This window comes from Salmo salar, chromosome 12 (genome assembly GCF_965601325.2).
Source record: "Salmo salar chromosome 12, fSalSal1, whole genome shotgun sequence".
In the NCBI taxonomy this organism is placed as follows: Eukaryota; Metazoa; Chordata; class Actinopteri; order Salmoniformes; family Salmonidae; genus Salmo; species Salmo salar.
Genome location: NC_138302.1, coordinates 56,139,654 through 56,167,174, shown reverse-complemented (window position 1 = coordinate 56,167,174; position 27,521 = coordinate 56,139,654). Strand labels below are relative to the sequence as shown.

Genomic DNA, 27,521 nt, shown 5'->3' with positions numbered 1-27,521 from the left:
TCAGATTTGCCAAATGGATGGCGAGGAAGAGCTTTGTATGCATCTCTGTGTGTGGAGTAAAGGTGGCGTCGTTCAGCCACAATTCAGTGAAACATAAGATATTACAGTTTTTAATGTCCCGTTGGTAGGATATTCATAATTGTAGATCTTCCATTTTATTTTCCAGTGATTGCACATTGGTCAATAGTACAGATGGTAGTGGAAGATACATTAAAGAGTAACAAGTACCTTTGGTTGTCAGGGAAAATGTATGGAGTAAAAAGTACAATATTTTATTTAGAATGTAGTGAAGTACAAGTAAAAGTTGTCAGAAATATAAATGGTAAAGTAAAGTACTTTACACCACTGATTTGTTTAATTGGACAGGCTCACAGTAACCTGCATTCCTATCATATATCCTCATATTTTCCACCAGGGGGAACAATTGCTCTAAAAAGTCTCAAGATGACCCTATTGGCCCTTGCTGCTATGATATTAATTTACAGTCTTTGACCCATTAGCATGACTAGAAAAATGATGGTTGGAGGGAGAATCTGAACCCCAAAAATGTCAACCAGGAACATGAGAAACATAGCCTAGGCTACTTGTTGACTGTATGCATTTCAGGTAATATGAGAGCATACATGAGAAATCAGTCATGGCACCAAGATCAATATTAGGCCCATACCTTCTCATCATATTCAAAGACTGCAAGAGGGGATGGCAAATATTATTGCCAGTCTCTAGTGCAGAATGAGAATATACAGTAGTCAGCCTAACGCATCATCACATGAGAGCCTAGAAAACATGGATAGGCTAAATACAACTATACATTATTTCCATATTCTCTGAAGCAGACGAATCTGTTTCTCCCTTAATTAATTAGACAACACGCTGTCCAATAGGCTTCCAGGAGCAAAGGAAAAGAGCGTGTTAGTCCCCTCCTCTTTGGCCACACACCTGACGTAAGTGATGGTGTCTGTTAAATTCATTTTATTGTCGCCTAGATAACCTGCACTTGGTTCTGCTTTTTCAATAAATATACCTAACAGGCAACTCCGGCAACCAAAGTAACTAAGTTAGTTTCTGGAAGATAAAGAGAGTAGAGTCTAGCTGTCTTCCACCAGTGTCCCTCCGGTTCATACACAGAGTGCGGCACATCTTCCACTGAGGTGAAATAGAAACGGTTCCAGGAAATCGATTACTTGTGCCACTGCTCTTTCTCTTGGCAACTGAACGACGGGCTGCGAGATTGCTTGTGAGCTTGGTTTGGAAGAAGACCTAAATTGAAGAGCGACTAAAACGTTTAGGGGAGTTTAGGTTACTTATTGAAAGATTCTGCGAAAGTGAGTATTTGCTATTGATATACTGTTGTTTACGTTTTTCTTGCTGTAATTGTTGTATACTTAAAGTTTCTTCTTCTTTTGATTTCCTGATGAATTCCAGAAGGCTAAGAGCATTCTTAAACACAGATAGGCTACACTTTTTCACATCAGTTTATATGGATTTTCCATTTCAGTACAACTTATTAGTTATAATGGGCTACACAGTTGATGTGTCACAATAGCCATACAACGGGAAATGGTTCCAATCGTTTTTCCACCATCTATTTTCCCATAGGGGATTTGTTCTGTGTAGGCTTGACCTGGCGTGACGTTTGACAACCATTTAAATCTGTCTTGTAAAGGGGACATCAATATATTCAGCTCTATTTATGCTTCAATTCGAAAAGACCGCTAGTTTTTATGGGTATTATGACTCATACTGTGGTACTCTATATGTAACAGTGTAGGTTCCGTCCCTCTCTTCGCCCCAACCTGGGCTCGAACCAGGGACCCTTGCACACATCAACAACTGACACCCCACGAAGCATCGTTACCCATCGCGCCACAAAAGCCGCGGTTCTTGCAACGCAAGGGGAAACTCAACTTCAAGTCTCAGAGCGAGTGACGTCACTGATTGAAATGCTATTAGCACGCACCACCGCTAACTAACTAGCCATTTCACATCGGTTACATATAGGCCTATATTTTCTGTACTCAACAATAGTCCAACTGTTGGCAATTGCGTATGGGCTACTCTTGTGTTGCCATACTGCCAAAATCCCTTCGTTGTCATGCCTGGAGGTCTGGAGAATGTTGTATTGCAAAAACAGTTTAAAAGATTTGATTGGATGGTACATTTCAAACACCCTCCCCCCACACGCCTGTTGAAGGGGATGGTACGTGGTTCTGTTAGTCACTGTTTTCGGACCAGGTAGGACACATTTTGTAGGACGTTGTTCTGTATGCTAGCTAGTTTTCAAAATTGCAGAAAATGGAAGAAAATATGGACAAACATTTTAATTGTGTTTTGCCCACTAGCTAGCATACAAAAAAGTTTGCCAAAGAACATTGATTTCAAAGTTTAACATACAAGTAACTCCATGCAGAAGGACTACTTTTAACAATTGACACAGACATTTACAAAAACACATTTACTGGAAGAACTGTGCAGATGCATGTTTGGTAACAGAGTTTTGGTAAAATCTCCCTCCATTTTTGAAGCAACTATGTTTTCCCAAGAAGTCTGTTTAAATATCTGCTCTGAATTAAGATTCAAAGATGTATGCCGAAAGAATGGGGTATCAGCTATGACATCTTGAGTTTGAAAACATCTCCTTTTAGTTATTGAACTACACTGAAGTAGATGGAAACGGAAACATACAGTGCCTTCAGAAAGTTCTCAGACAGCTTGACTTTTTCCAAATGTTGTTACGTTACAGCCTTATTCTAACAGTTTTTTCCCTCTTCAATCTACACACAATAGCCAATAATGACAAAGCTAAAACAGGTTTTTAGAAATTTTTGCACATTTTATTTTTTTAAATCACATTTTACATAAGTATTCAGACCCTTTACTCAGTACTTTGTTGAAGCACCTTTGGCAGCGATTACAACCTTGAGTCTTTGGTATGACGCTACAAGCTTGGTACACCTGTATTTGGGGAGTTTGTCCCATTCTTCTGATTGATGGAGTGCTGCAGAGACTGTTGTCCTTCTGGAAGGTTCTCCCATCTCCACAGAGGAGCTCTGGGTTCTTGGTCACTTCCCTGATCAAGGCCCTTCTCACCCGATTGCTCAGTTTGGTCGGGCGGCCAGCTCTAGGAAGAGTCTCGGTGGTTCCAAACTTCTTCCATTTAAGAATGATGGAGGCCACTGTGTTCTTGATGACCTTCAATGCTGCAGAAATGTTTTGGTACCCTTCCCCAGATATGTGCCTCGACACAATCCTGTCTCGGAGCTCTACGGACAATTCCTTGAACCTCATGGCTTGGTTTTTGCTCTGACATGCACTGTCAACTGTGGGACTGTATATAGACAGGTGTGTGCCTTCCCAAATCATGTCCAATCAATTGAATCTATATATTTGTGCCCATCTCAGTGAACTAATCCATTGCTGAGGCCTAGACTAAAAGTATTGAAGAATAACAAATTGCTAACATTAGTATATATCAATTCCCCATTACATACGGTACCAGTTAAAATGGCGCCGGAAGAAATGGCAGCAGCTTTACGGGCGCCCAACCAATTGTGCTTTTGTGGGGGTTTTTCGCGTTATTTGTAACTTATTTTGTACATAATGTTTATGCAACTGTATCTTATGGCAAAAAAGAGCTTCTGGATATCAGGACAGAGATCACTCACCTCGGATTAGACAAAGATTTTTTTTCTTCAATAAGCAGGACGCACAGGACATTCTCCAAACACCCAACAAGGCCAACATCCCAGTTATTGTCAAGAGGAAGAGACGCTGGCACAGAGGACACCGAGCGGGATACCTCGTTAGGATCCGCCAACGGCGAGTGGGAAAGCTGCCATTACCGTCAATATTACTCGCCAACGTGCAATCATTGGACAATAATTAGGCGAGGTACGATCACGAATATCCTACCAGCGGGACATCAAAAACTAATATCCTATGTTTCACGGAATTGTGGCTGAATGACGACATGGATATTCAGCTAGAGGGATATACGCTGCACCGGCAAGATAGAACAGCACGTTGGGGGGCAGTAAGTGCATATTTGTAAACAGCTGGTGCACGAAATCTGAGGAAGTCTCTAGATTTTTCTCGCCTGAAGTAGAGTATATTGTGATAAATTGCAGACCACACTACTTACCTAGAGTTTTCAGCTATACTTTTTGTGCCTGTTTATTTACCACAGACAGATGCTGGCACTAAGACCGCACTCAGTCAGCTGTATAAGGAAATAAGCGAACAGGAAACCACTCACCCAGAGGCGGTGCTCCTAGTGGCCGGAAACTTTGTGCTCTCTACTCCCGCATGGCAAGCGGTACCAGAGTGCCAAGTCTAGGACAAAAAGGCTTCTCAACAGTTTTTACCCCCAAGCCATAAGACTCCTAAACAGGTAATCAAATGGCTACCCGGACTATTTGCACTGTGTGCCTCCAACCCCTCTATTACGCTGCTGCTGCTCTCTGTTTATCATATATGCATAGTCACTTTACCTATACATTCATGTACATACTACCTCAATTGGCCCGACCAACCAGTGCTCCCGCACATTGGCTAACCGGTTTATCTGAATTGTGTACCGCCACCCGCCAACCCCTCTTTTACGCTACTGCTACTCTCTGTTCATCATATATGCATAGTCACTTTAACCATATCTACATGTACATACTACCTCAATCAGCCCGACTAACCGGAGTCTTTATATAGCCTCGCTCCTGTTATTTTTCACTGTCTTTTACTGTTGTTTTTATTTCTTTACTTACCTATTGTTCACCTAATACCTTTTTTGCATTATTGGTTAGAGCCTGTAAGTAAGCATTTCACTGTAAGGTCCACTACACCTGTTGTAGTCGGCGCACGTGACAAACTTTGATTTGATTTGAAACGTTTGGAGACACTTACTCATTCAAGGGTTTTTATTTTGACTATTTTTTACATTGTAGAATAATAGTGAAGACATCAAACCTATGAAATAACACATGTAGTAACCAAAAAAGTGTTAAACAAATCAAAATATATTTTATATTTGAGATTCTTCAAAGTAGCCACCCTTTGCACACTCTTGGCCTGTCTATGCTTGTGTTATTTGACCACGTCAATAAAAAAATGTAAGAATAACAGTAGGTTTCACAGCGTTTTCTCCCAATTTTGTGATTACGATCTTGTTTCATCGCTGCATCTCCCCAAGGTGAAGGTCGTGTTATGCGTCCCCCGAAACATGACCCGCCAAACTTCTTTTTTTTCTCTTTTCTATTTTCTACATTGCAGAATAATAATGATGTTAAAACTATGAAATAACAAATGGAAGCATGTAGTAACCAATAAAGTGTTAAACAAATCAAAATACATTTTAGATTCTTCAAAGTAGCCACCCTTTGCCGAGTGTGCAAAGCTGTCAATCTCTCAACCAGCTTCATGAGGGATGCTTTTCCAACAGTCTTGAAGGAGTTCCCACATATGCTGAGCACTTGTTGGCTGCTTTTCCTTCACTCTGCGGTCCAACTATTCCCAAACCCTCTCAATTGGGTCCTGTTGAAAAACAAAATGATAGTCCTGCTAAGCGCAAACCTGGAGGGGATGGCGTATTTCTGCAGAATGCTGTGGTAGCCATGCTGGTTAACTGTGCCTTTTGAATTCTAAATAAATCACTGACGGTGTCACCAGCAAAGCACCTCCACACCTCTTCCTCCATGCTTCACGGTGGGAACCACACATGCAGAGATTCTGATCACCTACTTTACGTCTCACAAAGACACGGTGGTTGGAATCAAAAATTTGAACTCATCAGACCAAAGGACAGATTTCCATTGCTTGTGTTTCTTGGCCCAAGCAAGTCTTCTTATTGGTGTCCTTTTAGTAGTGGTTTCTTTGCAGCACTTCGACCATGAAGGCCTGATTTCATGCAGTCTCCTCTGAACAGTTGATGTTGAGATCTGTCTGTGACTTGAACTCTGATGCATTTATTTGGGCTGCAATCTGAGGTGCAGTGAACTCTAGTGTGTTTATCCGCTGCAGCAGAGGTAACTTTGTCTTCCTTTCCTGTGGCGGTCCTCATGAGAGCTAGTTTTATCATAGCACTTGATGGTTTTTGCGACTCCACTTAAAGAAACTTTCAAAGTTCTTGAAATTTTCCCCATTGACTGACCGTGTCTTAAAGTAATGACGGATTGTTTCTCTTTGCTTATTTGAGCTGGTCTTGCCATAATATGGACTTGGTCTTTTACCAAATAGTGCTTTCTTCTGTATACCACACTACCTTGTCACAACACAATTGATTGCCTCAAACACATTAAGAAGGAAAGAAATTCCACAAATTGACTTTTAACAAGGCACACCTGTTAATTGAAAAGCATTTCAGGTGACTACCTCATGAATCTGGTTGAGAGGATGCCAAGAGTGTGCAAAGCTGTCAAGGCAAAGGGTGACTACTTTGAAGAATCTCAAATATAAAATATATTTTGATTTAACACCTTTGGTTATTACATGATTCCATATGTGTTATTTCATAGTCTTGAGGTCTTCACTATTAAAATATTTAAAAAACTTGAATGTGTAGGTGTGTCCAAACCTTTTGACTGGTAGTGTGTGTATCACAGGAAAATCAAGTTTATGACTGTACTGGACCTTTAAGTCTCTGAAATAAATTTGTGTTGGATTAATTGATTAGAGGTCATTTAGAGTCTGAACAAGTGGCAAGTGTGTTGTGCTGTGCACCATCATTCAACACTTGTCTAAGCAGTAGTTCAACCAGTGTTTCTTACCTTGTTTTCAAGTTCCTTTTTTTCCCCTCTCACTCTCTTACTCAATCTCAACGTATTTTTTGTACTGTACAGTACTTCAGTCTTTCTCACCCTTTGTCTTTCACAAGGAGTGAAACCTCCAGTCTAGAGGGCATCAACAGGAGATGACACATTCTTAATGACCGATTGGTCACTTTTCCTCATGTCAACCTCTTAACCTACAACTATTGTCTGAGCTCAAGGGGGGAAGTAAAACTGAAAGTGAGGGTCATTTTTCATACTATTTATTTTTATTTTACAAGGCATGTTAATTAAGAACAAATTCTTATTTTCAACGACTGCCTAGGAACAGTGGGTTAACTGCCATGTTCAGGGGCAGAACGACAGATTTGTACCTTGTCAGCTCGGGGATTTGAACTTGCAACCTTTCGATTGCTAGTCCAACGCTCGAACCACTAGGCTAGGCTACCCTGCCGCCCCAATTACTCATGAAGACCTAATTTCTATTTCTGAATAATTATTTTATTACTTTCTTTATTAAGGCAATTTCTAATAGTAAACATCTGGATAAGTGTAAGAAGCTTTGTGCGAGATCCTGGGGATTTCCACTAACATGCTACTTTATATCCTCTCCTATCTCACTTTATTACTCGCCTCTCTTCCTTCCTCAACAGGTGCCAAGATGTCAAATGAGGTTGATGCGGGGGACTATGGGCCAATGAAACGGCTCAGTACCTTGTTTTCAACCCTCCAGGATAAGTTCCACAGAGACCGTGAGTGTTTTTCTTTAGAAGTGGGCCCGTTCCGTTTTAGGCCTTTGGTGAAATGGAACTGAGCCAAAGGGTGTATAGAACATAAATTAGATGTCATTGGAAAAGGTTCATCACAGATCTCTATGCAAACATACAGTAAGAGGCAAGCATGGATCATCGTGATCATGAGCTAAACACGCCTGTCAAGCAGACCCAAAGATTTAGCCTCGACTGCTTTGTTTGCTCTCACTCCGGCAAACACATTGGATTCCTAAAACACAAAACGACACCTCCTTATAAACACAAATTTTTCTCCCTCCAGAAATTCACTTAGACTAATCCTGGAGATATGGGAGGAATTCAGATTGTCTTTTAAGAGAGATAGCCAGGATAAAGCTGGACCATGCTGGATGTTTTCTATCATGTACTTTTAGACATTGTTTAGTATTTTTTTTAAACACAGCTCCTGGTATTTGACAGTGCATATCATCTGTTGTGGCAAGTCATCAGGGTGATCGTTATGTCAGTGACCATCTAGCTTACTGGTTGTATTGGGGCTTAACTGGTGTTACCATGGTGATCACATGGTAGACTAGCGGAAGTATATGCTTGTTTTGCAGAAAGCAGCACAGTCACACCTGAACTGTCACACAACTGTCACTGGTGGGTAACAAGTAACAAGGGGAATTGTCACATTTTTCTTTTGAACAAATCCTCATTCTCAGGCTTTCACTGGCACCTCCTACCCCACAGGCCAAAACCACCTTTATGTAAGACCGATGCCGTTGTCAGTGGCACTTCCTGCTACCATTTCTCTGTGTTTGTTTCTCCTCTTGTGGTTTCTGTTGGTTTACACACTGTTCCTCTTAGCTCTTTAGCTTCCTTTGGAGTGTTTTTAAAATTTTGTAATTTTTTTAAATTAATTATATATAAAACTGTTTTCCCCCTTTTTTTTTCTCCCAATTTTGTGAATACGATCTTGTTTCATCGCTGCAACTCCCCAACGGGCTCGGGAGAGGTGAAGATCGAGTCATGCATCCTCCGAAACATGACCCGCCAAACTCCGTTTCTTAACCTCTAGGGTAGGTGGCACCAAATCGTCCCACCTACGTAACAGCCAGTGTAATCCCGTGGCGCGTTATTCAAAAACCAAAAAAATGCAAACATATGACTATTTTACACCATTTTAAAGACAAGACTCTCGTTAATCTAACCACACTGTCCGATTTCAAAAAGGCTTTACAACGAAAGCAAAACATTAGATTATGTCAGCAGAGTACCCAGCCAGAAATAATCAGACACCCATTTTTCAAGCTAGCATATAATGTCACATAAACCCAAACCACAGCTAAATGCAGCACTAACCTTTGATGATCTTCATCAGATGACAACCCTAGGACATTATGTTATACAATACATGCATGTTTTGTTCAATCAAGTTAATATTTATATCAAAAACCAGCTTTTTACATTAGCATGTGACTAGCATTCCCACCGAACACTGCCGGTGAATTTACTAAATTACTCACGATAAACGTTCACAAAAAGCATAACAATTATTTTAAGAATTATAGATACACAACTCCTCTATGCACTCGATATGTCCGATTTTAAAATAGCTTTTCGGTGAAAGCACATTTTGCAATATTCTCAGTAGATAGCCCGGCATCACAGGGCTAGCTATTTAGACACCCAGCAAGTTTAGCACTCGCCAAAGTCAGATTTACTATAAGAACATTTTTATTACCTTTGGTGTTCTTCGTCAGCATGCACTCCCAGGACTTCTACTTCAATAACAAATGTTGGTTTGGTTCAAAATAATCCATAGTTATATCCAAACAGCGGCGTTTTGTTCGTGCGTTCAAGACACTATCCGAAAGGGTAAATAAGGGTGACGAGCATGGCGCAATTTGTGACAAAAAATGTCTAAATATTCCATTACCGTACTTCGAAGCATGTCAACCGCTGTTTAAAATCAATTTTTATGCCATTTTTCTCATTAAAAAAGCGATAATATTCCGACCGGGAATCTGCGTTTAGGTAAACAGACGAAAGAAAATAAAGCATGGGGTCGACTCGGGCACGCGCCTAAGCCCATAGTACTCTGATTGGCCACTTGCCAAAAGCGATAATGTGTTTCAGCCAGAGGCTGCCTCGATATCGTTCAGCTTTTTCCCGGGCTGAGAGCCTATGGGAGCCGTAGGAAGTGTCACGTTAGAGCAAAGATCCTCAGTCTTCAATAAAAAGAGCCAAGATGGAACACAACTTGTCAGACAGGCCACTTCCTGCATGGAATCTTCTCAGGTTTTGGCCTGCCATTTGAGTTCTGTTATACTCACAGACACCATTCAAACAGTTTTAGAAACTTTAGGGTGTTTTCTATCCAAAGCCAATAATTATATGCATATTCTAGTTACTGGGCAGGAGTAGTAACCAGATTAAATCGGGTACGTTTTTTTATCCGGCCGTGTCAATACTGCCCATCTAGCCCTAACAGGTTAACACCTGCTCGTTTAATCCCGGAAGCCAGCTGCACCAATGTGTCGAAGGAAACACCGTTCAGCTGACGACCGAAGTCAGCCTGCAGGCACCCGGCCCACCACAAGGAGTCACTAGAGTGCGAAGAGCCAAGTAAAGTCCCTCCGGCCAAAGCCTCCCCTAACCCGGACGTTGCTGGGCCAATTGTGCGCCACCCTATGTGACTCCCGGTCACGGCCGGTAATGACAGAACCTGGGATTGAATCCGGGTCTGTAGTGATGCTGCTATGCAGTGCCTTAGGCTGCTGTGCCACTCGGGAGGCCATGAGTATTTTGTTTTAATCTATAGAGCATTGTATAGGCATCCTCCTAAACTAGTATACAGTGGGGGAAAAAAGTATTTAGTCAGCCACCAATTGTGCAAGTTCTCCCACTTAAAAAGATGAGAGGCCTGTAATTTTCATCATAGGTACACGTCAGCTATGACAGACAAAATGAGAGAAAAAAATCCAGAAAATCACATTGTAGGATTTTTTATGAATTTATTTGCAAATTATGGTGGAAAATAAGTATTTGGTCACCTACAAACAAGCAAGATTTCTGGCTCTCCCAGACCTGTAACTTCTTCTTTAAGAGGCTCCTCTGTCCTCCACTCGTTACCTGTATTAATGGCACCTGTTTGAACTTGTTATCAGTATAAAAGACACCTGTCCACAACCTCAAACAGTCACACTCCAAACTCTACTATGGCCAAGACCAAAGAGCTGTCAAAGGACACCAGAAACAAAATTGTAGACCTGCACCAGGCTGGGAAGACTGAATCTGCAATAGGTAAGCAGGTTGGTTTGAAGAAATCAACTGTGGGAGCAATTATTATGAAATGGAAGACATACAAGACCACTGATAATCTCCCTCGATCTGGGGCTCCACGCAAGATCCCTCCCCGTGGGGTCAAAATGATCACAAGAACGGTGAGCAAAAATCCCAGAACCACACGGGGGGACCTAGTGAATGACCTGCAGAGAGCTGGGACCAAAGTAACAAAGCCTACCATCAATAACACACTACGCCGCCAGGGACTCAAATCCTGCAGTGCCAGACGTGTCCCCCTGCTTAAGCCAGTACATGTCCAGGCCCATCTGAAGTTTGCTAGAGAGCATTTGGATGATCCAGAAGAGGATTGGGAGAATGTCATATGGTCAGATGAAACAAAAATATAACTTTTTGGTAAAAACTCAACTCGTCGTGTTTGGAGGACAAAGAATGCTGAGTTGCATCCAAAGAACACCATACCTATTGTGAAGCATGGCTGGTGGAAACATCATGCTTTGTGGCTGTTTTCCTGCAAAGGGACCAGGACGACTGATCCGTGTAAAGGAAAGAATGAATGGGGCCATGTATCGTGAGATTTTGAGTGAAAACCTCCTTCCATCAGCAAGGGCATTGAAGATGAAACATGGCTGGGTCTTTCAGCATGACAATGATCCCAAACACACCGCCCGGGCAACAAAGGAGTGGCTTCGTAAGAAGCATTTCAAGGTCCTGGAGTGGCCTAGCCAGTCTCCAGATCTCAACCCCATAGAAAATCTTTGGAGGGAGTTGAAAGTCAGTGTTGCCCAGCGACAGCCCCAAAACATCACTGCTCTAGAGGAGATCTGCATGGCGGAATGGGCCAAAATACCAGCAACAGTGTGTGAAAACCTTGTGAAGACTTACAGAAAACGTTTGACCAGTGTCATTGCCAACAAAGGGTATATAACAAAGTATTGAGATAGACTCTTGTTATTGACCAAATACTTATTTTCCACCATATTTTGCAAATGAATTCATTAAAAATCCTACAATTTCATTTTTCTGGATTTTTTTTCTCATTTTGTCTGTCATCGTTGAAGTGTACCTACGATGAAAATTACAGGCCTCTCTCATCTTTTTAAGTGGGAGAACTTGCACAATTGGTGGCTGACTAAATACTTTTTCCCCCCACTAGCGCTGAATCCTAACTTAAATTTTCACTCACATCTTCCATGGACATCAATGCATGATATATATATATATATATATCAAATTACTTTGGCCTACTGGACTGGTAGAATACCAAAATAAAATTATTCAGTTCCAAGCCATGTGGAGTTTGGAACAAAAACTATTTCATGGTCCTCCTAGACCATTTATGAGAACCACCATTCCAAACCACAGTTATTTGACTGTCCCTCTCTGTCTGTGTTTTAGGGAGTGATAGGGATTTGACCCTGCCTCAGCCTACTGCCCCAGCCCTCGCGGCGACCTCTTTCTTTGAGTACCTGGTGGTGGTCAGCCTAGGGAAGAAGAGGGGTCAAGGGACGTATGAACCCCAGATCACATATCAGTTTCCCAAGGTCAGACCGACACTGACATAATAGACACACACACACACATAGTGAGCACCTCTCTAAAATGTGTGTGTGTGTTGTAGCTTGCTAATATGGGGCGCTCACAGAGCGAGGAAGAAGAGAAGTCCCTGAAAGCCATCCTCCTCTTCTGTTTCCCAGAGGGGGTCAACTGGGCCCCCCTCACTGAATACCCCAGGTACGTGCCACCTCTCATTCTCTCCACCTGTTACTGTCCTAATCTCTCTCTGTGCTCGTTTCTTTGTCCCCCTCACTGATTGTTTTCTCTCTCACGCAACCCATTTTTTTCAGTTCAGTGTCACACTTGGCTGGAAATATATCTGTGTTGTTCGTGTGTGAAGTTTGCACACTGCAAAGCATCATCTCTTGCAAACAACTTCACTTTGACCCAGAGAGCAGAGGCATCTCTGTCTGTCTGTTATACTCCTCTGCCAGAGAACAGGTTTGAATAGAGAGGAGAGACTGTTTTGTACTTCCAGAAGAAATGGCCTTATTATTTTCATTACAATGGATCCCTTCTTTAAGCCAGTCAGTGCTTCCTCTATGATTCTGTTCCTCCACCTGGACGCCAATGCAAATCAGTCTCCAGGTTACCTACTGTCATTAACTCCACAGTCTGTTACCTCTCTTCTCTCTCCATTTCCTTGCTCTCCTGTCTGTTTCCACTGACTAGCAGGATGTTCGATAGGGAAGCAGGAACAGTCCACTATGATTGGGGGGAAATGAGACCTTTGTTCTGTGTGGTCTCGTTTTCCTTATCCTACATTTTCTTTTGCAAATCAGTTTTGGTTGAAGATGGACATAACACCTGTTGATAGAGTAGATGCAGGTTCACTTTTGCTAATCTGTTTCTCCCTTCCTCTCTCTCTACTCTCTCTTAATCTCTCTTTCTGCAGTGAGACCTTCTCCTTTGTTCTGACGGAGGTCGACGGCAGTAGGAGGAATGGCTACTGCAGGAGGTTACTGGTAAATAGATCATCCATGGTGTGATTCTCATGATAGGACATGAGAAGCATCTCTGCTATTGGGTTTTCTTGTTTCTCATGACATGATGTCGCTGACTGTTTTCTTGCAGCCCCATGGCAAAGGGGCACGGGCTCCGGAGGCCTATTGCATCATCAGCCAGGTGGCCTGCTTTGGACTCTTCTCTAAGGTGAGCATGGAGGGCAATGTAACACACACACACGTGCATGCATTTGCAGACGCATGCACATAGACACTGAGTGTGTTGAACTGATGTCCTCATTCCGCAAGGGTGTCTTCTAATCCTTACAGTAAATTGTCTTTGCTGAGGCAGGTAAGGATTCTATTTGTTGTCAGCTGTGTGTGTGTGTGTGTGTGTGTGTGTGTGAGAGAACCCGGCTGTTTTTTAGTTTTGCACTCTAAACCTTTTGCTCAGACACAGGGAGATATGATTTTCCTACTTTATTAAGCCCCAAAGGTACCTGATAATTTGTTTATGATAAACTACTTATAACTGTTTACAACCTGAGAGCCACTCATCTTCCTACACACACACACACACACACACACACAAACTTAGATGACAACCTTATCTAGCTAGATGAGTAATATAAAACATCGATCAAAAGTCTGATTTGCAATACACTTAGGCCTGACGACACATTCTAAACGGTATGCTTAATATGAAGGCCGGTCTTCCCGCAACAGAGCGCTACTACGGTTTTAATGGTGATTTATAGTTCTATAATTCTATATCTATGTGTACCTCAGATCTTTGATGAGGTGGAGAAGCGCCGGCAGATCTCTATGGCGATGATCTATCCATTCATGCAGAGCCTGAGGGAGGCGCCGTTCCCTGCTCCTGGAAACACTGTCACGATCAAGAGCTTCATTCCAGAGTCTGGAACAGAGGTATGGAGTATCGATACACACATCAAGGTTGTTAAAATGTTTTTATTTCTATTAGTTAAGCTTTTTCTTTTGAAATTCAGTTTAGTTTCAGATAATTTTCAGATCCACTTAACTAGATTTAATACATTTTAAAGTTTTATAAAAACTTGTCTATTGTTTAGTGTTAGTGACAGAAAGTAGAAAATGCCTGGGAGCAGTGGATGTTGTTGAGGGGAGGACGGCTCATAATAATGGCTGGAAGGGAGCAAATGGAATGGCATCAAAACCATATGATGCCATTCCACTGGTTTTGCTCCAGCCATTACCATGAGCCCATCCTCCCCAATTAAGGTGCACCAACCTCCTGAGGCTGGGAGCCATTTATGTGTTGTGTAGTTTGTGGTTTTTGGGATGTCACTTCTTGCCACTGGGGGGCAGTAATACATAATGACGGGTCAGGTCATAGGTTAGGTTTAAAGGTAGACTCAGCGAGATGACGTAGATGCACGAAGTAAACAGTAGTAGTAGGTCAAATACCGCAACAACCAGGTGTGTTGAAGCGAGAGGCTAAAGTCCTCCCCTGTTTTGGTCCCGTAGCTACCACGTTGTAGCGGCGTGAAGTGCACCCGTGCACATACTTTGTAAGAGCAAAGTCTTGCATCGTGCTCATCTCAATGGGCTCGTTCGAGCGGATCACTTTTGTCAAGCCTTTCAAAGTGTTGCTTTCTGGGGATGTCGACTGCATGAACTTTACAAAAATCATGTGATCGAAGGTCATGAAGGTTTGACTGCAGTCAACTATAGGTTTCTGCAGTTGCTCTTCACTAATGTCATCCTGAAGCCATCGCCTGCATTGTGGGAGACTGTATTATCAACCAATCATTAAGATGTTTTTGTTTGACCCACCCAAACATGATCAAAGACATGATTGAAACAGGAGCCAATTTGCTGCAATTTATGTGTAAAGTGGATGCATACAAATAAATGTGATATTTAAGGCTCTCATTAATTTATTTTACAATGCACATTATATCATAATTTCAGTACAGCGTGTGTGATATAGGGGTTAGATACATGTTTATTTCGACATTTCTAAAGACAATGGCAACACTGCCATGTTGATCTGAGCCTGGCTGTTGGAAAACCACGTTAGTGTCCGACTTTTGGCGATCGCCGATGCACCTCCCCCAATTTCACTCCTCGACTTTTGCACACAGTCTGCTGCTTTAACCTTACCACCCTAACACACCCAATATCTGTGGCGTTGCTCATGGCAACCGTCTACCATTTTTAAAATGATCTAAAATCAATCTCAATGTGACCTGCCAGGTAGAAGCTTGAAAACCCCATTAGGAAAAAAAAATCTACACAGGGACACTTGAAGTAGATCTTAACTGTTAATTTAACTGGAGAGGTTCCAACAAACTTGATGCACCATAGAGCTCTAGACAGACGTGTACTATCGCAGTCTTGTTAGATCTCTTATATACTGCTTACAGGCATGTTGCAAAGGCATGATTTAGCTTAGTCATCATTAAAGTTAGGTTCATGCATTTGACAGACCAATACCTCACAAGGCTTCTTCTCTCCAAGCTGAGACCTTGAAAATGAGATATCCTTTCGTTAAATTGCAGATACTGATAGTCAGTCACTTGCATGAACAGAGAAATGTGTTATTAGAACAGCACAAACAGAACATTTTCCATCACAACCCCATTTGATTTTTACCCCCCTGATTTTGGTTTTCATGATTTGTTTTAGTTTACTATAATAACCTTGACACACACACACACCCTGGCACATGTACACACACACCCTGGCACATGTGCACACACTGGCACACACACAATGGCACAAACAGAGAGTGGGAGAGCTTCAGGTAAAGTGTTAGGATCAGGACCTTTATCCTAGATTACGGCACTAAGATACAGACACACAAACATATGCACACACTGAAGACCTGCTGTCGCTCTGCCCCTGGCCTGTGCGTCTCCAGATCATCAGTTTGACGAGGCCGTTGGACTCATGGTTGGAGCATGTGGATTTCCGGACACTGTTCCGCTGTCTCACAAATGAGGAGGTGCTGAAGGTGTTTGCATCCACCGTGCTTGAACGACGAATCATCTTCATGGCTGAGGAACTCAGGTACAACCCTAACTCCTACCCTAATCCTAACCCCAAAAAGGACATCACTGAGCCTGGGTTGTCTGGGACATGGGCAGGCCTGTTGTCTGCATGTTGAATGGGTGTAAAGTTTGCACCTGCTTCCCCCCCCCCCCCCCCCCCACAGTACCCTGTCCCAGGTGCTGCATGCAGTTGTGGCGCTGCTCTACCCATTCACATGGCAACACACCTTCATCTCCATCGTTCCCTCAGTGCTGATTGATGTCGTCATGGCACCCACTCCCTACCTACTTGGTGTCCAAAGGAACAAACTGGATGATGTCATCGACCAGAGCGATGTGAGTGTGTGTGTGTGTGTTCTGTGTCTGGCAGAGCAGAATAATGTGTTTGTGTATATGTCAGCTTAAAAAAACACAATGTGATGAAGAGTTGTTTGTTGGGGAAAAAAGCCAGAATTGCTATTGTTTTATTTTTCCCAATAAGTCTTAAGGGATGCTTTGGTATTTTAGCAATGAAACCCTTTATCTACCTCCCCAGAGTCAGAGGAACTCATTAATACCATTTTTATGTCTCTGCATCCAATATGAACAAAGTTAGAGGTTGTTTTGTGAGCCAATGCTAACTAAAGTTAGCACAGTGACTGGAAGTCTATGGTATCTACTATCATGCTAGCAGTTACCATAACCTTCCAATCATAGCTACTTCCTTTAAACTACACGCAGACACATAAAAATGGTATCCGTGGGTTCATCTGACTCTGGGGAAGTAGATGCTGAAGTATGCCTTTTAAGGGCAGTTGTTGAGTGCTGTAAACAGTTGTTTTACTGTCTGTTTACTGGTGTGTTTGGGTTAAGGCATTCTGGCCTCTACACTGTGTTACAGGCCGCAGATGGAAGCTATCCAGTGACATTCATTAAGCAACTACTAAAACGATTAGTCTATGGAAACCAGCGAGTGTGTGTGTGTCCTCTCTCCCCACACATGGAGATCTGTCTTAATGTGTGTTATTCTGTCTTACAGATGCTCATTGTGGATCTGACAGAAGGAGCAGAGAACACCTTCATAACCTGTGTAAGTATTGCATGCGCCGTATTTCCCCCTCGGGTTCAGAAACAAACATACAGAAATAATCATAACACAATCATATTAGTAAACTAGCATCACTCTTCCTCACATGATTCTCATTTTGTGTTCTGTGTCTGTGTGTCTGTGCAGTTCAGACCAGTTCTATTCAATGTTTTTCTCTCTCTGGCCAAATGTGTGTTCTCAGAAATACCTAAACATTACCGCTGGTCTGACAACAACCTCTCAGGTTCCTGTCTGTGTGTGTATCCTCTCTCTCTGGCACAGATAGGAGACGAGAGCACCATCCTACCAGAGAAACTACAGGAGGAGCTTCTCCAGGCCTTGTGTTGCAGAAAAGACAACTCCAGTGAGTGGACCCATCCTCCATTTTGTTATGACAGCGTAGATACCTGATGACTAGGGCCAAACAATCTCTGAGGGAATTTGTACTATCAACACATCCAGGGATTTCACTCTTGTTTATTGTGCTGAAATGGCTTTTTAAGAGGATCCAGTAAACAGTTGAGCGTCTCACAGGTCACACCAAATAAGGATCTCCCGTTCGTCTCCCGATCGTTCAGCGCGCTGTTGACCTCTGACTGCCGACATTTCCGTGCTACATGTAAAAACAGTTTGCACTTGGTTCACAAGTACTCTCGGCTGGCAACACTATTGGTGTGTTCGAGCCCTTAAATAAAGAGTGACTCAGACTTTCATTCGATTTCAGCTAAGACTGAAATCGAATGAAGACCATATAAGTTAGCGTCACGGTCCATACAAACCCAATAATAGAACTGAGATCCTCTGTGAAGAATGAGTGAAAAAGAATATGGATGTGCAACGAAATGGACCTTCATGATTGCTGCAATAGAAATATACATATCTCGCGCAGGGATTACATGTAAGGGATTACATGTAAGGGATTACAAAAAAGGTAACTAATCAGTTACGGTACCAGAAATAATATTGTAATCAGATTACAGATACTTTGGAAAAACTAGGTTCCTTTTAAAATCTTTGACACTTCTGTTTTCTCAATGACATTCAAATCAGCCAGTGCGCTCTTTCAACAGCTGCATAGGGCGGATCCCAGCCTATGGAATAAAAGTGGGGTGTTTATTGCTCAATCTAATTCATGCTGGTAAAAAATAAATTCGTAGGCCTAATGGACACATGCTCAAACTCGAACACTTTTGATAGACTTAAAAGGATCAATCTGTAGTTACTATATCCATTTTTGGATTTATAAATCATAAATATTAATGTAAATATATTATTATTATATGTAGTAGAAAGCGATGGGTTAGATGAAGCCTACACAACCAACCCATAAAGTAAAATGTAACATCCATATATGGCCAGCTATGTCAACTTTACCATTGATTTATCCAGCAATAGATGTCATTCAATTGGTAACACAGGTTTTTGTCGACTTCTAATGCCTCTTAAGGGGAAAGTAATCTAAAAGTAAATGAATGTAATCAGAATACGTTACTGAGTTTGGGTAATCCAAAGGTTATGTTACGGATTACAATTTTGGACAGGTAACTAGTAACTAACGGATTACATTTAAAAAGTAACCTACCCAACCATGCTCCCGCATACCACACTGTGAACCCTGGCATATCCCCAAGTTTGTTAGTCTGAGTATGTGGTGGGGGGGGGTTGTGTTGTTGGGGAAACAACATACTGTACGAACATGAATACCCAGGGCTTGACCGTGGCACAACCCTGGAAATTCCACTCTGGGTACTGCAATGCCTAAGTTGATCCAGCAACCTGGTCTCAGAGCATTTCGTGTTATTCTGTATGTAAATCCGGGACACTCTTTAGTATGAAATGTTACATTTAGTATGGTTTCAGAGGACGGATGGTTAATTAAGGCAAAAATTAAAGGAGGGTGGTTGGTCGGGCGAACTTCTAGCAACCCAAAAGTTGCGAGTTCAATCTCATCATGGACAACTTTAGCTAATTAGCAACTTTTTAACAACTTTTTAGCTACTTTGGAACTACTTAGCATGTTAGCTAACCCTTCAACTAACTCCTAAACTTAACCCTAAACCCTAGCCTAGCTAACGTTAGCGACCTAGCTAGAATTCGTAACATATAATACGTTTTATAAATTCGTAACATATAATACAAATTGTAATGGATAACGTCATACGAAATGGGTGATGGACATCCTCAAATTAATACATGCCATACAAAACGTAACATATCATTCTAAATGGCGTATAGGGTATTTACGAGAATTTTTTAAAATGAAATGTATGCATTCACTACTGTAAGTCGCTCTGGATAAGAGCGTCTGCTAAATGACTAAAATGTAAAATGAATAAAACGAAATGCTCTGAGACCAGGTTGGATCCAGACAGATGCTACTCCTCAACCCCTACATCCTCATACAAACAGACCCAAGCCCCACACACACTTCCACCATGTTTTGTGGTTGCCATACAGTTGTCATTTGCTTTACAACCTATGATTGTGTCAACATCATAGGATGTCTCATAGCAGACAATACTTTAAAACTGACTGAATCTTCTGTTCACGCCGTGTTTTGACCAGCCTCGGAACACAGTAGAGGGGTGTTGTCGGAGGACTTCCAACATGTTTTTATAGACGACACCTCAGCATCCTGACTGAAACATCTGTATTCTCTTCACTCTGTGTTTTGTATCTAGCCTCAGAGGAGTTAAACAAGGTGGTCTCGGAGGCCTTCCTCTCCTTCTTTGTGAAGACGGTGGGTCACTTCTCCTCCCATGTCAAAGGCAGCAGCGGTAGGCAGCCCGGAGTGTTCCAGAAGAAGAGCTTCTGCAAGGCCTCCGAGCACAAGGCCAGCCAACATTTTGTCAAGCGTTTTATCCAGACACAGATGTTTGACGTCTTCATACAAGAAGTGGAGAGACGGCCCACACAGGAAGGTCTGACCGCATCACTACCTGATAGAGTAGAATAGAATGTAATAGAATACAATTTGACTTTGTACTTCCAAAGATGGATGTGTGGGTAACTTTTAAAAACATTTTTCATAGATGAATATTCACTTACCCACCCAACAATGATTCATTTGTTTTTCCCCTGTCTTGTTTTTTTTTTATTTTTAGGATTCTTCCACCAAAAAATTGCAGAGTACCAAGAGAGTAAGAAGAAAGAGAAAGCAAAGAGAGGTGAGGGGGCTTGTAGTGTAAATGTCTTCAGACAAAATAATCTTATTTGTCACATGCTTCTTAAAACAACAGGTATAGACTAACAGTGAAATGCTTACGGGTCCTTTTTCAACGATACAGAGTTAAAAAAATAAAAATTAAATAGAAATAGTGACACGAGGAACAAATACATTTTTTACAATTATGTAAAATAGTTGTATACAGTTGTGATGCTGGCTGAGGGTCACAGTATATAGGATTTTTATTACATTTTTTGGGGGGGGTAGATCAGATTTAATAGTATGGCTAGATAGTAGATTCCATCAATGTAATTGTCTGCATCATTTCCAATCCCCAATATAATATTTTTTGTAAATGTGTACACACACACACACACAGTACCAGTCAAACGTTTGGACACACCTATTCATTCCAGGGTTTTTCAATATTTTTTACATTGTAGTATAATGGTGAATACATCAAAACTATAAAATAACACATATATGGAATAATCTAGTAGCCAAACAAGTGTTAAACAAATCTAAATATATTTGAGATTCTTCAAAGTAGCCACCCTTTGCCTTTGTGACAGCTTTGCACACTCTTGGCATTCACTCAACCATCTTCATGAGGTATTCACCTGGAATGGATTTCAATTAACAGGTGTGTCTTAAGTTAATTTGTGGAATTTCTTTCCTTCTTAATGCGTTTGAGCCAATCCGTTGTGTTGTCAATTCGGAAAATTTCTAGAATTTTTAAAGTTTCTTCAAATGCATTTGCAAAAACCATCAAGCGCTATGATGAAACTGGCTCTCATGAGGACCGCCACAGGAAAGGAAGACCCAGAGTTGCCTCTGCTGCAGAGGATAAGTTCATTAGAGTTATCAGCCTCAGAAATTGCAGCCCAAATAAATGATTCACAGAGTTCAAGTAACACACATCTCAACGTCAACTGTTCAGAGAAGACTGCGTGAATCAGGCCTCCATGGTCAAATTGCTGCAAAGAAACCACTACTAAAGGACACCAATAAGAAGAGACTTGCTTGAGCCAAGAAACACAAGCAATGAACATTAGACCGGTGGAAATCTGTCCTATGGTCTGAGTCCAAATTTTAGATTTTTGGTTCCAACCGCCGTGTCTTTGTGAGACGCAGAGTAGGTTAACGGATGATCTCTGCATGTGTGGTTCCCACTGTGAAGCATGGATGAGGAGGTGTGATGGTGTTGAGGTGCTTTGCTGGTGACACTGTCTGATTTATTTAGAATTCAAGGCACACTTAACCAGCATGGCTACCACCGCATTCTGCAGCGATATGCCATCCCATCCAGGTTTGTGCTTAGTGGGACTATCATTTTGTTTTTCAACAGGACCCAATTGAGAGGGTTTGGGATGAGTTGGAAAAGCATTCCAGGTGAAGCTGGTTGAGAGAATGCCAAGAGTGTGCAGAGGTGTCATCAAGGCAAATATTTGTCACATGCGCATGTATTTGTCACATGTGCCGAATACAACAGGTGTAGACCTTACAGTGAAATGTTTACTTACAAGCCCTTAACCAACAATGCCGTTTTAAGAAACACCCCCCCCCCCCCCCCAACAAAAGTAAGATAAGAATAACAAATAATTAAAGAGCAGAAGTAAATAACAATAGCGTGACTGTATACAGGGGTACCGGTGTCAAGGTAATTATGTACATGTAGGTAGAGTTATTAAAGTGTCTATGCATAGATAATAACAGAGAGTAGCAGCAAAAGGGGGGGGGGGGGGGTGGGACAATACAAATAGTCTGGGTAGCCATTTGATTAGCTATTCAGGAGTCTTATGGCTTTGGGGGTAGAAGCTGTTTAGAAGCCTCTGGGACCTACACTACCGTTAAAAAGTTTGGGGTCACTTAGAAATGTCCTTGTTTTTGAAAGAAAAGCAAAAATATTGTCCATCTAAAATAACATAAAATTGATCAGAAACAGTGTAGACATTGTTATTGTTTTAAAAGACTATTGTAGCTGGAAATGGCAGATTATGTTTTATGGAATACATAGGCGTACAGAGGCCCATTATCAGCAACCATCACTCCTCTGTTTCAATGGCACGTTGTGTTAGCTAATCCAAGTGTATCATTTTAAAAGGCTAATTGATCATTAGACAACCCTTTTGCAATTATGTTAGCACAGCTGAAAACTGTTGTCCTCATTAAAGAAGCAATAAAACTGGCCTTCTTTAGACTAGTTGAGTATCTGGAGCGTCAGCATTTGTGGGTTTGATTACAGGCTCAAAATGGCCAGAAACGAAGCATTTTCTTCTGAAACTCATCAATCTATTCTTGTTCTGAGAAATGAAGGCTATTCCATGCAAGAAATTGGCAAGAAACTGAAGATCTCGTACAATGCTGTGTACTACTCCCTTCACAGAACAGCGCAAACTGGCTCTAACCAGAATAGAAAGAGGAGTGGGAGGCCCCGGTGCACAACTGAGCAAGAGGACAAGTACATTAGTGTCTAGTTTGAGAAACAGATGCTTCACAAGTCCTCAACTGGCAGCTTCATTAAATAGTACCCGCAAAACACCAGTCTCAACGTCAACAGTGAAGAGGCAACTCCGGGATGCTAGCTTTCTAGGCAGAGTTGCAAAGAAAAAGCCATATCTCAGACTGGCCAATTAAAAAGAAAAGATTAAGATGAGCAAAATAACAGACACTGGACAGAGGGACTCTGCCTAGAAGGCCAGCATCCCGGTGTCGCCACTAGGAGCACCACCTCAGGATGAGCGTTTTCCTGTTTGCTTATGGCGGAATACAGCTCATTGAGTGCAGTTTTAGTGCCAGCCTCGGTCTGTGGTGGTTTGTAGACAGCTACGAAAAATACAGATAAGCTGTTGATCACACTTAGAGTTTATCATGAGATACTTTACCTCAGGTGAGCAAAACCTTGAGACTTCCTTAGATATCATGCACCAGCTATTGTTTACAGATATGCATAGGCCCTCGCCCCGTGTCTTAACAGAGGCTGCTGTTCTGTCCTGCCGATAGAGAGTGAAGCATGGAGGTGTGATGGTGTGGGGTCCTTTGCTGGTGACAGTCAGTGATTTATTTAGATTTGAAGGCACACTTAACCAGCATGGCTACCACAGCATTCTATAGCGATATGCCATCCCATCTGGTTTGCACTTAATGTGAATATCATTTTGTTTTTCAACAGGACAATTACCAAAAACACACCACCAGGCTGTGTAAGGACTATTTGACCAAGGAGAGTGATGAAGTGCGGCATCAGATGACCTGGCCTCCACAATCACCTGACCTCAACCCAATAGAGATGGTTTGGGAATAGTTGGACCGCTGAGTAAAGGAAGCCAACAAGTGCTCAGCATATGTGGGAACTCCTTCAAGACTGTTTGAAAAGCATTCCAGGTGAAGGTGGTTGAGAGAATGTCAAGAGTGCGCAAAGCTGTCATCAAGGCAATGGGTGGCTACTTTGAAGAATCTCATTTTGATTTGTTTAACTTTTTTTGGTTACTACATGATTATTTCATAGTTTTGGTGTCTTCACTATTCTACAATGTAGAAAATAGTAAAAATAAAGAAATCCTGGAATGAGTAGATATGTCAACTTTTGACTGTATATGGCACAATTCTGACTGTATATGGTCCCTTGTTTTGGTTCTTAAATACAAGTGACATACCTTTTTTTGAATCGGAATTGTCTTTAACCAATGTTGGTCTTTAATGCAGGGCAAACAGACAAGTTCCTTACTTTTTCCCACTTCCACTTGCCTCTTCCATTTTTGCGGTAATGCTGGATTTAGTTGGTTGTATTTTTGGGTAGAGTGGACATTTCCATATTTTTTGGGGTAGCTGCATGTGTAAAAAAAATAAAGTCGCACACTCCATGTATAATCTCCCAGCAATTTAATGGGTATTTACCAACGTTTCGGCATCACTGTGCCTTCTTCAGGCTAATGTCATGAATACTTGAACCAGGTTATGTAGACAAACAGTTAGTGTAACCAATGACAATAGTGAGAGGTGTCATAATGATTAAGTTAATTAACATTAACTAGTGACACTGTTACAAAATACTACATGGCATATTAAATATATTACGCTATTGTTATCATATAGAAACATAATGGAATATTGTACATCATATTAGCATCAACATACATTATTTCATTCAATTTCACAATTTTGTATTTCATTTTTGTTCCATGTAATCTTTTGGTTCAACCTTAATATATAATGAACATCATCAACAGGGGGAACATATTAGCGTACACCTAATAAGCTGTAAAAAGATTTTTTCAATTTATAAGACTTGTTCATGAAGGAAAATTTGTTCATAAGAAAGGCCTGGGATCAAAGTCAATATTCAGACCACTAGGGGTCAATGTTTTTAGATAGGATATCCAGTAAGCCTCCCTTTGTAGTAGTAGGATCTCGATGTTACCTCATCTCCTTGGTAGAGCAACATGCTCAATGCCCGTGTATTTGAGGGAGGAGATGAGCTGCTACTGGATAGTCAAAGTTCTTACACCTGATTGAGCTACGTTGTTCAGCTATGCGTTTTAATTGTCTTTTCGTTTGTCCTACGTAGGCTTTTCCACATGAACAGGTGATGAGATTACTCTATTGGTCTTGCATGAGATGATACCCCTAACAGGGATTTTTCAACCTGTATGTGGGTGTCTGAAGAAATACGTTTTTATAGTGCTACTGCACTGTGCATGAGCCACATTCGTAGTTCCCATTTGGGATAGGTGTCTGAGTGGGCTCAGGGGGCATGTCAGATCTCAAACTATCTCCAATATTGCGACCACGCTTATAGACCACCAGTGGGGGTTTCGTGAAGAGATGTGCAATTTTTTTGTCTGATTGCAGAATATCCAGTGCTTTTTCAGGATACCTTTCATTTTTCTCCAATCCCTTGGTGTACTTAGTGCAAAAGATGGTTGCGTTGTTTTTCTTCTTTGGTTGAGTTTTTAGTAATTCCTCTCTTGGTTTAAGATTGCAGCAGCAAGAGTTTTTTTTCCTTGTAGCCTCTCATTCTGAATTTCTGTCATTTTTTTAGCATTGCTTTCAAAATCTGTCTGGTGGCCACAGATTCGTTGAACCCTGCATAACTGGCTGTATGTGTAGACCATTCTTGAGGGGAAGGGGATGCATACTATCCACACATAGCAAGGTATTGCAGTCTGTGGGCTTTGTGTGTAATGCATAATTCTCTTTGATAATCCATAAGTCCAGGTAGTTTATTTTTCTCTTATCAGTCTGCATGGTGAATTTGAGGTATTTAGAGCTCTCGTTTAGTAGAGTTTGGAATTCATTTAGTTCCTGCTGACTTCCTTCCCAGAGCACAAAGACATCAGCTATGTATCTTTTCCATAGAAGTATTTTAGAAAGTAAGGGGTGTGTCTGTTTTTTATAAAGGAATGCTTCTTCAAATTGTCCCACATACAGGTTTGCATAGTTGGGGGAAAAAGGGGAGCCCATGGCTACACCCTGAATTTGAAGGAAAAAGTCTGACTCAAAGACAAAGTAGTTATGGGATAATACCAGTTCAGTAAGTTGTAAGATGCAATCATTAGATGGAGCAAGGGTAGAGTCTCTCTGCTGAAGGAAGTGTTGCAGCACCTGCAAGCCTCCAGTGTGTGGGATGTTAGTGTACAAGCTCTCCACATCAAAAGTGGCCAGCAGGGTGCCCTCTGGTAACCTTCCTAAGCCCTCTATCAATGAGATCATGTGACTAGTGTCTTTGACATAAGATGGGAGATTCTCAACCATCGGTTTAATGTGGTGATCCGCAAATTTAGAATTGTTGGATGTCAGAGTCGATTGCTGCTACAATGGGTCTACCTGGGCAACTCCATCAGTCCTATTTATATCATTTACAACGATTTATATTTTTATCAATTTATTATGTGACTTTAACCACAATAATTGTGTTTGTGCTGTCTTTTCTGGTGGATTAAACTGAAATTTCAACTAACTTTCTATGGCTTGTTTTAAAAATAAAGATATTTTGGAGATTTCATTTTCGAAAAACCGAAAGTGAGGTTGTAATCTGCATAAAGGGAAAAAGGACATTCTTGAACATGGGTTGACACATTCTTACTAATCTGCTAGAGAACCAGTATGGAATTAAATGTAACTTTTGTATCACTGATGCCTTTAGTGAGATGTTTATTTTAATTTCTGCCCTCCAAATTCATTATATAAATAGGCCCGTTTTATTTTGTCTGGCTTGCCGTTCCATATAAAATGTAATATTTTTTTGCTAATATAATTTAGAAAACAGGTTGCTAGGTGTAGGCAATACCATAAGCAAATGGGTAAACTGGGATATGACTAAAGAGTTAAGCTCTTTAGTCATACCCTCCTTTTCTTGTAGTCCACGATCATCTCCTTTGTTTTGCTTATTTTGAGGGCGAGGTTGTTGTCCTGTCACCACACTGCCAGGTCTCTGACCTCCCAATAGACTGTCTCATTGTTGTCAGTGATCAGGCCTACCACCATTGTTATCATTAAACTTAATGATGGTGTTGGTGTTGTGCTTGGCCATGTCGTGGGTGAACAGGGAGTACAGGAGGGGACTAAGCACTCACCCCTGAGGGGCCCCTGTGTTGAGGATCAGTGTGGAAGATGTGTTGTTGCATACCCTTACCACCTGGGGGGCGGTCCGTCAGGAAGTTCAGGATCCAGTTGCAGAGGGAGGTGTTTAGTCCCAGGGTCTTTAGCTTAATGATGAGCTTTGTGAGCACTAGGGTGTTGAACGCTGAGCTGTAGTGAATGAATAGCATTCTCACAGTTCTTCCTTTTGTCCTGGTGGGAAAGGGCAGTGTGGAGTGCGTCATCTGTGGATCTGTTGCGGTGGTATGCGAATTGGAGTGGGTCTAGGGTTTCCAGGATGATGGTGAGCCATGACCAGCCTTTCAAAACACTTCATGGCTACTGACGTGAGCGCTTCGGGGCGGTAGTCATTTAG

The 27,521-nt window shown here is 41.6% G+C and overlaps 1 protein-coding gene across 7 annotated transcripts; it reads left to right on the top strand.

The window, feature by feature from the left end:
* The first annotated feature begins 946 nt into the window (after positions 1–946).
* On the top strand, positions 947–26,525 carry LOC106565115 (DENN domain-containing protein 2D). Of its 7 annotated transcripts, none has more exons than XM_082959127.1 (16): positions 947–1,325; positions 3,704–3,891; positions 4,187–4,390; positions 7,412–7,510; positions 12,197–12,342; positions 12,420–12,532; positions 13,251–13,320; positions 13,430–13,507; positions 14,089–14,229; positions 16,205–16,353; positions 16,499–16,670; positions 17,353–17,403; positions 17,683–17,764; positions 20,082–20,321; positions 20,505–20,567; positions 23,739–26,525. In XM_082959127.1, exons 4-16 carry the CDS (start codon positions 7,420–7,422, stop codon positions 23,771–23,773), a joined length of 1,431 nt encoding a protein of 476 aa, XP_082815253.1. In that variant the 5' UTR covers positions 947–1,325; positions 3,704–3,891; positions 4,187–4,390; positions 7,412–7,419; the 3' UTR covers positions 23,774–26,525. The 7 variants fall into 7 exon arrangements, with proteins under 7 accessions (XP_082815253.1, XP_082815252.1, XP_013987334.1 ...); XM_082959126.1 differs by having other exon boundaries at positions 3,701–3,891; XM_014131859.3 differs by lacking the exon at positions 3,704–3,891.
* The last annotated feature ends 996 nt before the right edge of the window (positions 26,526–27,521 follow it).